General features: G+C 32.0%; 2 protein-coding genes across 2 annotated transcripts in view; one reads left to right on the forward strand and one right to left on the reverse strand.

Annotated features, from left to right (window-relative positions):
- NMT1_1 (glycylpeptide N-tetradecanoyltransferase) overlaps nucleotides 1-5,201 on the forward strand; it is a 51,869-nt gene extending 46,668 nt beyond the window's left edge. The window contains exon 11 of the mRNA XM_051209099.1: nucleotides 4,541-5,201. Within this exon, the coding sequence (XP_051074526.1) occupies nucleotides 4,541-4,666 (126 nt within the window). The 3' untranslated portion in view covers nucleotides 4,667-5,201. The remainder of the gene's footprint in view (nucleotides 1-4,540) is intronic.
- The window catches only part of CAMSAP2_2 (Calmodulin-regulated spectrin-associated protein 2), a gene marked incomplete at both ends in the record, with an annotated part of 46,966 nt that overhangs the window by 632 nt on the left and 30,829 nt on the right, over nucleotides 1-15,505 (reverse strand). The window contains 4 exons of the mRNA XM_051218532.1: nucleotides 4,769-4,971; nucleotides 7,408-7,636; nucleotides 12,250-12,396; nucleotides 14,547-14,960. Coding sequence (XP_051074528.1) covers nucleotides 4,769-4,971; nucleotides 7,408-7,636; nucleotides 12,250-12,396; nucleotides 14,547-14,960 — 993 coding nt within the window. The remainder of the gene's footprint in view (nucleotides 1-4,768; nucleotides 4,972-7,407; nucleotides 7,637-12,249; nucleotides 12,397-14,546; nucleotides 14,961-15,505) is intronic.

The following is a 15,505-nucleotide window of genomic DNA, read 5'->3' on the forward strand; positions in this document are numbered from 1 at the left end:
CACGAGGCGGGATCATGGGTGCGTACTGCTGAGGAGTCTCACACTAGGACGAAACGGCCATCCAATGCTTCCAGTTCTTCTGTGGTTGTTAAGCTTCGGGTGACCCATGAATTCAACTATCGAATTACTATAATATTCACAAAAACCCCTTTCTGAGAATAGATGAACACTAATTTCTGTAAATAACAATTTTCTTTAAAATTTATTTTCTTTTAATGCAAATCATGATCTATTGTATTAATTTCAATTGTTTGTTATTCATTAGTTCAATGTAAATCTTTTTACTGACCAATTTATTTCATGTTTTACTGTTCAATCATTTAAAATAATATAACTGAATTTCCATAAATAATTGTTACTCATCATTCAATCTATCATCATTTTAAGACAATCGGTCAAATAGAGCTATGTAACCTAAGAAAAAAAACTTTTCACAATAACATTGTCTGATCCTAGTTTAAAGAGCATTGAGGAATGAATTATTATTATTTTTTCATTTACATTAAAGAATTTGCATTTTATAAGAATGATTTATTATATAGATGACTAACTTCAAATACAAGGAGATAGTACTACTGATGAAAAACAACTAGAAAATAAAGATCAAGTTGGACTAAATGATTGTATGATATTCAAAAATGAAGAATATTTGAGCGAACAATTGTATTCAATAACTTCATCATCAGGCTCTACAGTTATAAGTCCATAATTATGATATTTTATAAAGGCCAAAAATAAGGCATGTATTAATGAATTTGACAATGTTATGTGTTAAAATTGGTGAACGTTTGCATCTCCTACGACATATATATACTTCAAAAATGTATTATTTGCAAATTACAAAGGTCATCCTAGTCCTATAAACAACAGATGCTTTGACTCATTCATGAGTGAAATCTACAAAAGAAAATCTCTTATTTTTCTCATTATTTGACCTCAACCATTGCATTTTTATTTCGTATACTTTAGTTTTCGACTATCGCAATCCGATTCCGCTAATTTTATTTAGTAACATTATGAGTTTAACATTCGTAATTGTTTTAGTTTTTATTTCACATCCTGTTGATACCTTCATGTTCTATTAATGAGACAAATGATTTTTATTTCAAAAAGCTTATTCCATTTTGTATAATCCATTATCAATTTATTTGTGTTACAGCCAATTTACTTATTCACATAATGTAGAAGTTACACAATCTTATATTGTTGCAATTACGCTACATGAGTTATATAATGATCTTTAGTATTACGTCACTACTAATTTGTGAACACTTAATAAATATATCTACTGTTTAGTTATTGATGAACAACTGAATTTAATATTGATGATAAACTACTGGTAAACTAATCAGATTCACGAAACTTGTACAAAATCAAACTACTGTAATGTAATGTGTAAGGGACGTTTGTGACTATCTTGACTCTGTTGCTCAATTAGTAATACATTGACGTTTGGAGAGAAAGGTGATGGGTTCGAGTCTCAGTGTGAGCATAAACACTAAGATGCAGATATAACCAGCTGACAAGTCCCAAATAAGAAGTAACAAGAGACCTGGATTTCAGTACTAACCAAAATCCAACTTTACTAACACAACTATTTTAGTTAATTAACCTAAGCTTTGGCTTATTTATAGGAAAAAGGCGTCCTAAGTGACACTGAAAACGTTATTGTCTGTTTTGCCATTATCTGAACGTTCCGCAAAATATGTTTACTACTGTTAACATTAAACAGTAGGGTGAAGTCATGCGTACCCGTTAGTGTAATAACATTGAATATAAGTCAAATTGAATAATACAATTAATTTTAATATTTACGGTCAAGTTAAATAGGAAATGAACATGAATTGTTTTGAGACACTATTGGGATTATTACAAATTCTCTTCTGTTTTTATAAGTTTGGCGATTATTTTAATCCCACTAGGGAGTATTATTATTCAAGGTATCAGATGATAACTATTAATGTGTTGAGAATTAAAAAAATCGCATAAAATTGGTTATACTTTTATTGAATTTAAGTTTCTATTAATATACTTTGAATTTCGGTAATGTTTGTTTTGTCTTGGAGGCCGGTTAGAGCATTATTGCGTAGATCTCTAAATAACTAAGATAATATACTGAAAGAAATCCTTAACTTGATCTCTCATGTTCTTTAGATGTATGTATGTTAGCTCTTCAACTTAATAGTGAAAGACTATGAGATACTTACAACACTTCCAATATATCTGATTTCATATTAACATTATATTCGAATAAAATTCTAAACATTTTAAATAATATCCCTTGTGGTTTCACTTCGAACTTCATAGAAGCTATTATTCAGTTCGAAGAAAACATCTGAATTGTAACGATTATGTGTTAAAACAAAGGACAATATATTTATTTCCAAATTTGTAGATATTGAAAATGTTTTCATCTTATACAAGTAGCTAACAACTTGTTTTCCCTAAACTACAAATCTCCACCGTCTAAAAAACCTAATGTAAACAAATTGTCGTGACTATTTTTGATTTGAAAAAAGCAAATTATTCTCAGTTCTCACAACTTATTCTCTAACATCTCATAAACGCCCTAATGAAAAAATATATATGTATCCAACTGTGGCTGAATAGTAGCAAGTGTCGTGCTGTCTGGTTCAAAGCGGTGAAATAATTCTATCAGTCGAGTTGAGTTGTGACTACTGGACTAAGTGACCCGAAATACCACGGCATAAAATGCAAGGTTATTATATCTCAAGGATTTCTATCAAATGACTCTTAGCAACATGGTTTTGTGTTCGTGCCAATGCATTCTATGTTTGTTTGTCTCTTTTTACTGAGAAGAGGTAATGTTTTGTGTAGACATTGAAATATGAAGATAGCAATTAACTATAAGCAATCACTACTATATTTAATCAAAATAATTGTAGTATTAGTTATCAGTATGAGGTCATGGAGATTGTTAAATTTCGTTGAAATCACAGACTGATCAAAGTTAGACAACCACAGAAAAGTCGAGAGCAATAAACTGTCGTTTCATTTTGGTGTGACACTTCCCAACAGTTTAGATCCATGACTTCACACGCGGGGATCTGACCCAGGACCTCCAGTCTTGCACTCGAACCCCTAACCACTAGACCACTGAGTCAGCACCCACTAGTGTACAAGTCCATTCTCGATCAGTCCACAATATTGCATTACCAGCTCCAATTGTTTTCTGTAGGTGACCTATAATCTTCACAAAACTATACTGATAAATATTATATGCTCACTAGTGACCAGCTTCTAGAGGGAACTTCCGGAATTCCAGAGAGAGGCCATAACCATCAAAGCCAAATTATGTAGAGCATGAGGAATGTACCCACTACAGACAATCCAAGGTGATCACGCAATATTATGGGCTAATTGAGAGTGGACTTGTACACTAGTGGATGCTGACTCAGTGGTCTAGTGGTTAGGGGTTCGAGTGCAAGACTGGAGGTCCTGGGTCAGATCCCCGCGTGTGAAGTCATGGATCTAAACTGTTGGGAAGTGTCACACCAAAATGCTCTCGACTTTTCTGTGGTTGTCTAACTTTTATCAGTTTGTGATTTCAACAATATTATAGTGCTAATTCACAAAATATGAATGATATCAAAGAGGGTTGTGAGAACTTAATACATTTACAAAATATGCTCAACTTAGAATGAAATGTATAATTAAGATATAAACGATGGATAGCATAATAATCAAGACAAATTCACTTAAATAAGTCTTTTATTCTCAATTAAAAAACTTAAAAATGAGTATAATTTTACGGAATGATTAGAAGTGAAGAAAATCAATGTAACATAAAGAATAGACTTAAGAAGAGAAACATTTTACAAAATGGTAAGATGGAGCTTAGATAAAGAAGTTTTGTAATGAAAAACGTTTCTTAATATTCTTAGATAAATAACTTCTTAGAATATCGGTTATTGATTCATCTTCAGTCGAAGTCTCATTGTGTTTACAATTAGGGCGCCAAAATAATAAGACCTTTTTAAAAAATCATATATCACTTGGTAAATTAATTGTTTTCTTATTAACTAACTATAAGAAAGTCATTATGGTATATTATGGCGTTGGAGGAAATTTTAAAAAACAAACGATTTAGTTTTGATTAGTCTCACGTCTCATTTAGCTGAAATACTTTCGGTTAGAAAACAACAATAGTGTACTAGGTAATGCGATCAACAGTAATAACGTGTACCTCATCTACCCTATTGGACTCAGCTTTTATCTGAGGTATAGACATAGTAGCCGGCTGAATAAATGAAATCAGGCATAGAAAAGTTTTAACTTATGACTTAATTATTGAAAGGATTAGACAACTAACTTGGTGTATATCAACGAATATTCATTTCCCATTCGATCGTCGTATAGCGATAAAGTAGACAGTTTGATTAACTTAATCAATGAAAATATATGTTCTTACCATTATTATTATTATTATTATTATTATTATTATTATTATTATTATTATTATTGTACATAGGAATATTCCATACTGAATAATAATATTCTTTTATATACTATTTGATAGGATATATGGTTCCAGAAATTAGACAATATCGTTGATTGTTATAGTGAATTAAAAAACCTTTTACTCACCCGAAAAACATCATACAATACGTATATCTTGATTAAAAAATCAATGGCCACTATATAGCTGTAAGCCATCAGCATGCAAAATATTCTTACGATACTCTGTTAACATTATTTAATATGAAAAAATGATTACCTTCAACAGATCCTATTATTATTTACTTACTTCAAGTGCAGTTCTTTTCATTGTTTCGTTTACCGGTCCTGCTAAACAACAATAGTTTAATGCATTTGAAATAGCTCGACGATTTGATTTAGTTTGTAGTTGAACAAATAATTTCAAATCATTAGAAGATCCAGTTTCAATAATGTGACTTTGTGATTTAACATCTAATAAAGACAATTCATCTTGTGTATGTCTTCTTTGTCCTATAAGATATGTTAATATTCAGTTCATTAAAATTCATGTAGTTTTTAACTTAGTAAAATAAAAAGTTATTCACTGGGACTTGATTAACTCTACTTCAAAATGCGGATGTTACAAAAAATTTCATGTGCTTAAATTGTGATTTATTTTAGTGGTGATATGTATAGGTTTTGAATTGTGTTTGTGTGATCGCTTGTTTCTAGCTGTTTGCAGAATATACTTTCCCATTCCGAGCTTGGACTTCTCCCTCTAGTTAGCGGGGCTGGGACGCATCAATGGCTAGCTTGCTGGTCTTTGGTCACCGAGTCTTTGTTCTCGTTCGCAGATTAAGTGAACTCGTGATAACTTCAAATGGTTTGGCAAAAATAAACAAACTCTGAGAAACTAGCGAACATTAGAAAATTATTCTCTCCGCAATACCTTATAATATCAATCATAATATGCATACTCATGACTAACTTCAAGAGATATTTTTTAGGGGTTGTGGTGCATAATACTAACCAGTGGATTTCAGCCATGTTGGGTGTCAGATAAATATCATTAGTGGGAATGATCGGGGGTTACGCAACATCACGAATCAGCTGAAGAATCACAAAACATCGGGTATCAACTCAATGGTTTGAACGTTAGATCTCAGTGAATCCCTAAATATCCTGTTTTGAGTCCTGGAAGGATAGTGGATGTGTATCCCTAAACAGTCTTATACAGGATCGAAACAGATGTCTAGTGTTTCCTGGTTTCCAGTGGTTGCCTAATTAAAATGGATCCATGATATGAAACTTCAAATGATGCACACTAGTTTGAGACTGCTTAACAGTCATGAAGCATGATCGAATATGAGGTTCTATACAAGATTTTGCGGTTTCAAGGATAGAAAAATAGTTCTGAACCAATGGCCCAGTATTTCAAATCCAGTCGGCATGTTACATAATACAAACTATATATAATTTTTATTGACTCGATTTCCTCAAACTGTCATAACATCCCACTAGGAATTTGAAAATGTATTTTCAATTCAAGTTATAATTAGTTGTGCGCAAATTATTATATCAACTTCAGAAGAAGTGATATCAAGAAGATATTATAAAGTTACACATTGAAGTGACTTGCATATCCTATTTGAAATCACGTATTTTTATTTTTAGTCTTAAATGTCCTGCTAACTGAAAACGTTTAAGTGGAGTATCTCTTTATCACTTATACCTTCTAATCTGTGATCAATGATGGGTATACCGATCTGATTTAAATAACCGGATTTATTTTTATCAACATAATTTTTTAATGAAATGAACTTCAGATAGTGACTTCGGAAAAATGATTTTAAAAACTCAGTAATAAACTAGTATATCTCAAGTTTGAATCTTAATCGTCTTCTTTAGTTTGAGTAACCGGGTAGGGTTATTCAGTTTCGCACACAATTTTTGGCATAAACCCGGGTCTATGAATCTACTCCAGGTTATTGAGTACACATTTATGTATAGCACAAAACAATCTTGTGGAAATTAATATTCGCTTTCATTTATTTTGATGGTTCTTAACAATCTATGCAAAAATAGAATTTATATGACACGCATTATAGGCTTATTGACCGGTATTTCTGAGATGAAATTGTTCTTATAATAAACGATAAAAGTGGCACTCAAAATGACTTGACTCTAGATAGAAGATTTGTTGTTCACTCCAATAGCCGTTAATATTAAAGTATAGATGAGTGTGCTGAGAAGTTAAGAGCCAAACAGCTTGTGAAAAGCGTTTGCATAAACATTTTGGTGCTGACAAATTATAAACAAAGCTTCATGCCAGAATAACGTTAAAAATTTTATATACACCTATCAGGCAAACAGAAACATGAGTATAATGATCTACTGGTATTCTGATGTACTCAAGAGATATACTGGGAATTTGTGTAGCATTTTGATTTAATCATACAGCTGGACAAACACTTGACCATAGCTTTAAGAACGTGGTCATATCACAAATTATGTCCACTGAAAAATACCGACTAATCAACTATAAGCAGATTAATCTTAACAATCCTTTCAAGAAAAGATGTAATGGTATTCGAATATAATTCCCCAAGGGTTAATATTATAGTTAAAATAAGGCGCAATATTAATTTTGTGCAATTTTAATTTTGGTAGAGTTTTATTCTCTGAGCTGAGGGGTTTTGTCTTGGAACTTTCATTGTTCATCAGTACAAACTTCAAGTAGAAGTGAAGTGTTCGAATTTCTTTACATATGACTCACAGTTTGTCCTGTAGGACAATATTCATTTTGTACAATTTTAATTTTTTTGATTTCATAGTTGATGTTAGTCATAGTGAAATGAATTTATAGTAAATTGGTTTAATAAGCGTGATGTAGATTGTTAATAGAGAAACACTATGTTGTTTATATCATTTCACACTATTGCACCATTGCAGAAAAAAAACACTTACCACCATTAAAATTAGGCTTAACAATTCCTATTGTTCGTGAGACACTAGCAGTTCTTCTTTGATGAGTAGGAATTATTACTTTAGTTGTATTTACAACATTTTCATTGGTTTTAAATGAATTTTCTTTCATATTTGAAATTGTTTGTGATTTTTCTGAAGATGATCTAGAATTCTCCGAACTATTTATTTCTTTTTTATATGCTTTCATGGATCGTTTCTCTAAATAAGTCTGTTCAAAAAGATTAGAAAACAAATTTCAAACTATTGTATACATTTATGATACGTTAGTCTTTAAGTAAGATTTCTTAAAAAAATATCTAAGAAATAGTGAACAATGTTTTCGGTTAAAAGCTTGATCTATTTCCCTTTGTATCCTAGATGTTTGCATCACATTTGTTTTGAATTATATGACTGTTAACTTTATAAGTAATACATAGTTCATGAAGTTATTTATATTCTAGAACCATAAATATCAACGAATACCGAAACAAATATTGCCAAATATTTTATATTGATTATATGAAGCTTTGAAATGATTTGAATTAAAATTACTAAGTCCTATTCAAATCTTTTTTTTGCTGTTAAATTATGGCATTAGACTGTCCATCCCTTCTAAGAATATACTACTATATGGCAGTATGTATAAAATATTTTTTTAATGAGATTTGATTTCATGAATACTGAGTTTTGCTTTGAGTGAAAACAGAAGCAAACTAAAATGTAGCTTCTCAGAATTGATCAATCTAGTGCTGGATAGAATATACATTTCCAAGTAAAAAACTTCTATTTATAATATAACTAATGTTTATAACCTTAATGATATTAATTAAATTATACTATACTATATCGTCATTACAGCACAGGTACATGAATCATTAAATAACCATCCAAATAATTCAGTGCTGTTGAACATTCTTTTGCAGACGATATTTATATGCAATAAGTGATTCAACCTTTTTATCTTTATTAGAATCTTTACCATACTTCTAGGTATACTATTATAGGCTATTGTCCAAATTGTTGAATTTTGTAGTATAAATCGCAGACTGATATTAGCTGGATAACCACTGAAAACCAGGAAGCATTGAACAGCTAGTTTGTTCTAGTATGGGTTTTCTCAACAGTGCGTATTCTCAATCCCATCGAGATTGAACTCAAGATCTCCATGTCACGATTCAAACCACTGAGCCTACATCCAATAGTTTACACGTCTACCTTCAATTCTGTGTGTACTACTTTTAATTCTCATACTAGGACGAAACTAGTTGTCCAGTACTTTCTGGTTTTCAATAGTTGTTCAACTAAGATTAGTCCACAGTACAAAATCTTATACCTCGATGTTTATTTTGAAAGGTACATTCAACTCCATTTATAATTTAATACTGAAATACTACACTTTATAGGTAGCTAATAAGAATCTGATAATATAAGATAATTACATGTTACCATTCAGTCCAAACCATCATATCTTTCTGCGTACTAATTCTTTCTTCCTGTACTATATCCTTATATGCAATCTTTCTTTTATATATTACCACCGCTGAATTAACTACTTTTATGAATCCGGTGTCCATCTTGTTGTGCTAATGTGGTATGGCAACTTGGATTGATGTATATAATGTGCCTGGTCCTACGTTGTAGCTGACTGACTGACTTATTTTTTCAAGTGAATAAACGGAAGCGTTCACAAAAAAAAACTAAAGATCACTGTATTTTTCTCTGTATTTAGTCTGTTTGTAGATTTTCAAGAAAAATTCTTCTACCTATATAAATATTCTAATCTCTTTTATGCAAGAAAAAATATTAAATTGTCACTGTTTCACTCTAAACTGCTAATATTATTTTTACAATAATGTAATCTTGTTATCAGTCAAACCTTTTAGTCAACAATTAATACAAAACAGAACCGTCAGTCTACAAAAAACAAGTAATCTACTTAATTATTAACTTTGTGGAGATGAGTGTTCTTTTTTTAAGATGACTTTACGAGATATAAGTTAATTATAGTTTTTTTCTATCTATAATAGTGCTTAATGTAACCTTAAGGTACGTTAAAATACAATATTCTGAAAAGATTTATGTAACTGTGAAGTTAAGTTCACTTGGTATTGTTAACTTGAATCTTCTTATTGATGCTAAGGACTGCAATTGATCAGTCTTTTATTAGCATATGTGTATACTGTGCGGAATGCCTCGATATTGTCTTAAGTCATAAGTATTGTAAGCAAAGATAGATGGTGGTTAGCAGTAGAATCCCAAATGTGCATTTCGTTCTAGCTAAGAGGATAACGCGATAACATTTGAAGCAAACGGTACTGGATTCGAGTCCCAGAGTGAACATTAACTCTGAGATGCAGGTACATCCAGATGATAAGTCCCAAATCAGACGAAACACGCGTCCTGGATTTCACTGTTAACGATTATCCATCTTTGCTCATAATGCTTGTGAAGAAGTTATCTAAAACTGGCTCATTTTTTAATCATAATATATGAAGCTGTAGTGGGAATTATATGTTATATGCTTTCATAACATTGATTTCAATGAAATATTAGAGACTTCATTTGTCAATGAAATACCGTATGATATACGTTGTTTCATAGGACATGTTAATTAAAGGAACTAATTCAATAACGTGATATATATATGTCAACTTATACATATTAGTTCTAGATTCAAATGTCTCTTTAAACTACAACTCAAGGTTGTTTCAATTGTATAAATAATAAGAGTTTACAATTAAAACTGATTGTTTTCTAGAGATATACAATATTTATTTTAAAGGTCATTTCAATTTACAATATATGAATAAGCTCAAAAGTAATTGATCATTTGACAAATTTTTTGTTTAATTCCCTTAGATTAAAACAAAGAACAATCATGAGATAGTAGAAATCAATGAAAAAAACAAATATGTCCATAATGTAAAATGTTGAAAAAATATGTCCACTAAATAAATACCTGTACTTAATTAGTGTTAAAATTGATTAAAGGAAATATATAGTTAGATCACTTTAAAATTATTAACTTGTACTTTCAAGGCTGCCCACTTGCTCCATTCTTGTTTAACTTTGTCGTTGACGTACTTTTAGAGATAACACTTTCCTCATCTAAATTTCCAGGAATTGGACTTTTACCAGGAGATTCACTTGTTGACTTGGAATATGCCGATGACACATTCCTATTTGGTGAAGACGCTGACAAAATGCAGAGTCTTCTGACCACTCTAAGCAACAATGCAAGCATGTTCGGCATGGGATTATACCCCTCCAAATGTAAGATGTTGCTTCAGGATTGGGTTACATAGACACCAAAACTAATAATAGGGAGTGAAGTAGTTGAGCGTGTCGATCGCTTCATTTATCTTGGATGTCTCATCAGTCCTCGTAATCTGGTGTGTGACGAAATCTCAGCACGGATACAGAAGGCTCGACTAGCTTTTACCAACTTGCGTCATTTGTGGCATAGGCGAGATATCCGTCTATCAACCAAAGGACGTGTTTACTGCGCAGCAGTTCGTTCCGTCCTAATTTATGGCAGTGAAACATGGCCGGTAAGAGTAGAGGATATCCGTAGGTTACTAGTATTCGATCATAGGAACCTTTGAAGCATCGCTCGTATATCCTGGGACCACCGAGTAAGTAACGCAGCTGTTGGGAAACGGGTACCAGGTAAGGACGGCAAATCAATTGATGACGTAGTGAAACTTGATCAGTTGAGATGGCTGGGACACGTGTTACGTATGCCCAACCACCGACTGCCTCGACGTGCGATGCTCAGTGGTATAGGAGTAGGTTGGAAGAAATCTAGGGGCGGCCAGACCAAAACATGGCACAAGTTCATGAAGTCACTGACAAGTGGACTGATTCATGTTGGTGGGTGTAGACTACCTGGTTGGGGACCGCAAGATGATAGCAACCGACGGTTAGAGACCCTGAATGACATGGCTCCAAATCGTTTGCAATGGCGCAGGTGCATCCACTCTTTGTGTTCTCCCAAATTCTAATCTTCTGAATTCTTCATGTCCCTTCCTTTTTTCTTTCTCCAAATTTATTTCACTGGATTATACTCCTTGAATAACATCTTCAAACCCTAATTTTTTCTGATAACAGCTTATAATTTTACTACATCTAGCACTACGGGATTTGAATAGACCACTGCATTTCTGTGCTAATGTGGTGTGGCAACTCGAACTGATGTACGTATGTACGAAGTTCTACGTTGCTACTGACTGACTGGCTGTAATTATGTAAAATCATATATTAAATAATATTGTGACTATATTAGAGAACAGTTGGGCGAGACAATAAACCATGGACGAACCAATCACGTAGATGATAAAAGGTCTCGGATTTCGGTGCGAAATTCACTCATCCATTTGAATAAATAGAGTTTTGGCATTATAGCTGATGTTAGTTCGTGATGAAAACCCGAAATCTAATTCCTAACCTTAATCATCAACCGTAAATTCTAATTCTAATTTCTCACACAGATTTATAACATTCATTTGGTATTGGTTATTAGGTGGACACTCTCAAGGTCAGTCTAGCGTCGCTCAAAAGTCGTCCATAAATTATAGTCTCATTAACAGTTGATCTTCAAATAAATAAAATAAGATTAAATAATAATAAATGAAACATCTATAGATAGTATTTGTCAAACATTTGTCATTAAAACTGAGGGAGTACTTAATATCTTCAGTATTCATATCACGAACGAGATCAATCCTGTGACAAATTTCACGAATAAATTAAACAAATCTTCGTCAAACTCTTTTAAATAAGAGAAATATCTAAAACTTTTAGAAATGATCTGGAAAAAAAGAACACCACTTTTTGTCTTACTGGTAAAATACTCTCTTTTCTTGGACGAACATGTCCTTGTATTTGTTTTTCAGATTGTTTAGATTTACACTTATCTACATATTGATCAGGAGTTGTATGAATGTTATCTTCTGATTGTTCTATAGTATCAGAACTTGATGTGATTCTCTACAAATTTTAATAAATTTTTAAATGAAAATAGTTGATATGAAAAGTTTAAATTTGAAAAGTAAATTAGTTTTGGGTTATTAAACAAACGTGTACTGAAAGTTCAATAATTAAAGATGTATGTACCTTGATAAAGATACAAAATTATGTTAATTTGTTTATTGTTAATACATTACACAGTAGATAATGGAAGATGAAGTACATCTTTGATGTAATCCACTGTGAGATACATTATTTTTTGTGAAAGCTGGTGGTATTATCTAGATGTAAACACTGACGTAAGTAGAGGGGAATTTGAAATCCTAAACTCTTATTTTAAAACCAAGTAATTTAACCATCAGCCTAACTGGAATCTACATTATACTGTAAAGTAGTATTGTGGTGTGGGTTACTAATATCCATACAAGTAGTTTATAATGGTGGTCAGGCGTAGAATGTATTTTAGTAGAAGGTCGATGAGGAAAGAAAGGGAACGGGACGCAATTGGTATGAAAACACATGAACAATGAGATCTGAAACAATGGATAGATGTTTGTAACAGGAACAACCAAGTTCGATATGATGGATTGATATTTCGCAAATTAACGATTTACTATATGGTTCTCAGATTTTATTGAGATGCTCTGTAATTTTGTGCTCAAATACATTTGATTGTCCCCGCTCGTATTCTGTTCACTACAGTATGTTTCACTAGATGAGGCTTTGTTCACAATATCTTGCTCATATCAAATTAATTAATTTTGAACCTGATACTTTTAAATTTTAATAATCTATTTGGTTTCATTTTATCGAGAGTACACTTATCTAAATGTATAAAATAATCATTGAATAGATTGTATTTACTTCACACTTTATATTCACACAAGCCATGAAGTCCCAATGATCAATATTTTTGTCTATCTTATTATATACTAGTCATCAAGTCTGCTAAGTGTTTGTGATGATGTGCATATTCATGATTTGTTATGGTTGATATTTTCATGCATGACTGTTTTTCCATAGTTTTTAATCCCTTCGTCGCACCCACTTTATGTACTATCCCCAACAGGTGGCGTGCTCTCGAACTGTGAAGACTATTTTCTTTTTAGAGATATAGGTTCTTGGAAGTATAGACGATTTGATAGTATTATAATGTATTCTGTTAGATTTCAAACAAGACGGTTCTAGCTTCCGACCGGTCGAAATTTTGCTATGTTAACGAGTTTTAAGATCAGAATAAAACGAATATATTATGTTCCATAATTTTCAATCTTTCTATAGTTAATATCATTCAATGATATGATTTTCGTTCTTGTGTCACTAATTTTTTTTATCATTATCATCTAAATACTTGGCTGTTTTCACAACAGAAGTTACAGATAAATTATCCTTAATCAATTTATATTCAATTCACGCAGCATAATAACTTTTTAACAGACGTTTTTGGTCTTGATGTTAACAAAATCTGTTATAATTTTCATTAACTGAATGAGAAACATTAACAAACGGCAGTAAAACAAATGTCGATATGTTGAGGAAGTTAAAGCTATCAATAGTAGTATCGTAAACTAAAAAAATTGAGAAAACTTTGGTTTTGGATAGTAGTGGAATTCAAGACAAATGTTTCATCCTATTGAAAACTTCAACTGTCAATAATTCCACAGGTTGAAATCATGAGTCGATTGAAGCTAGACCACCATGGAAAACCTGGAAGCACTGGACGGCTCAGTGGTCTAGTGGTTAAGTGCTCGCGCGCGAAGCCAGTAGGTCCTGGGTTCGAGCCCCGCGTGGTGCGGGATCGTGGATGCGCACTGCTGAGGAGTCCCACACTAGGACGAAACGGCCGTCCAGTGCTTCCAGGTTTTCCATGGTGGTCTAGCTTCAATTGACTCATGATTTCAACCTGTGAAATTTCTAAAACTCTCCACAAAACCTATTCTGTCAATAATTCGTTGGATTATTCACATAAACAATGATATATCAACAGTGCTAACATTGTTCGAAGAGAATATATATCATAAAATACAGTACAAAAAATATACTCATCGTGACGTTAACTACTTGAAAATGAGAGTGTATAACCAAAGCAAACAATTTAACTGGTCTGGAAAAAAACCATCAAACGTTTGATAGATAAAATAAAATCATGATCTAAAGTCAATCAAACTTACATTAGAACCTGATAATTGATAATTTTCCAGTTGTGCGGTTGAGATTACTACATTAATTGGTTCCAAACTCATACCATCTAAATGATTAACATCATTATCAAAAGCATTTGAATGCTTCAATTCACTAAAGTTATCTATTAACTTCTGATTTGTTACGGATTTATTTTTTGATTTAAATTTTGAATTATGTTTATGATGAAATGTACTTGATACATTTGATGAATCAGTTTCAAAAGGAATAAAAAATGATTCAGCTTGAGAATAATATACAGGTACTTGAATTACTGGAGAATTATTTGATGTAACATTATTTGGTTCAAAATTTTGATTAGATATAATTTCATATTGTGGAATTGGATAGGATCTAGATTCAAGCTGATTTTGAATTGTTACATTTGATATAGGTGAGCAATCCTAAGAATAAATAAATAAATAATGAATAGCAAAATTTCAAATATTCTATAGTAACTAATCACTTATCTTGTTTTCCATAAATATCAGTACGATGACTTATCAGTCACTTGATACAGCAATGAACTATATGCAAAGAATTTAAGGCAAATTAATCCTAAGTGAAGAAAAAATAATAACTTTGATCAAATAGCTTATTTTGTTTGTCCCTTTGATAAATTTCGATAATGTAATAAGAAGACGAAGATTATCAGAACTATGTGATATATTAGCTCAATACATTTCGAACAATCTGATCACACATATACTTGTTAAGAGCATTTATATATAAAAATAAAAGGTCAACTAGACTGGAAACGAGGTAAGAGAAGATAAGGATAATGATAAGAGTGCACATCCACCATGCTGCTCGAGAGATTCGAACACAGGGCCTATCAGTTTCGCATGCGAACGCTTAACCTTTAGACCACCGAGCCGGGATCCAGCGGTTCATTGGTCTAGGGATTAAGCGTTCGCGCGCGAGACTGATAGGTTTTGGGTTTGAATCT

This window comes from Schistosoma haematobium, chromosome 1, assembly GCF_000699445.3.
Source record: "Schistosoma haematobium chromosome 1, whole genome shotgun sequence".
In the NCBI taxonomy this organism is placed as follows: Eukaryota; Metazoa; Platyhelminthes; class Trematoda; order Strigeidida; family Schistosomatidae; genus Schistosoma; species Schistosoma haematobium.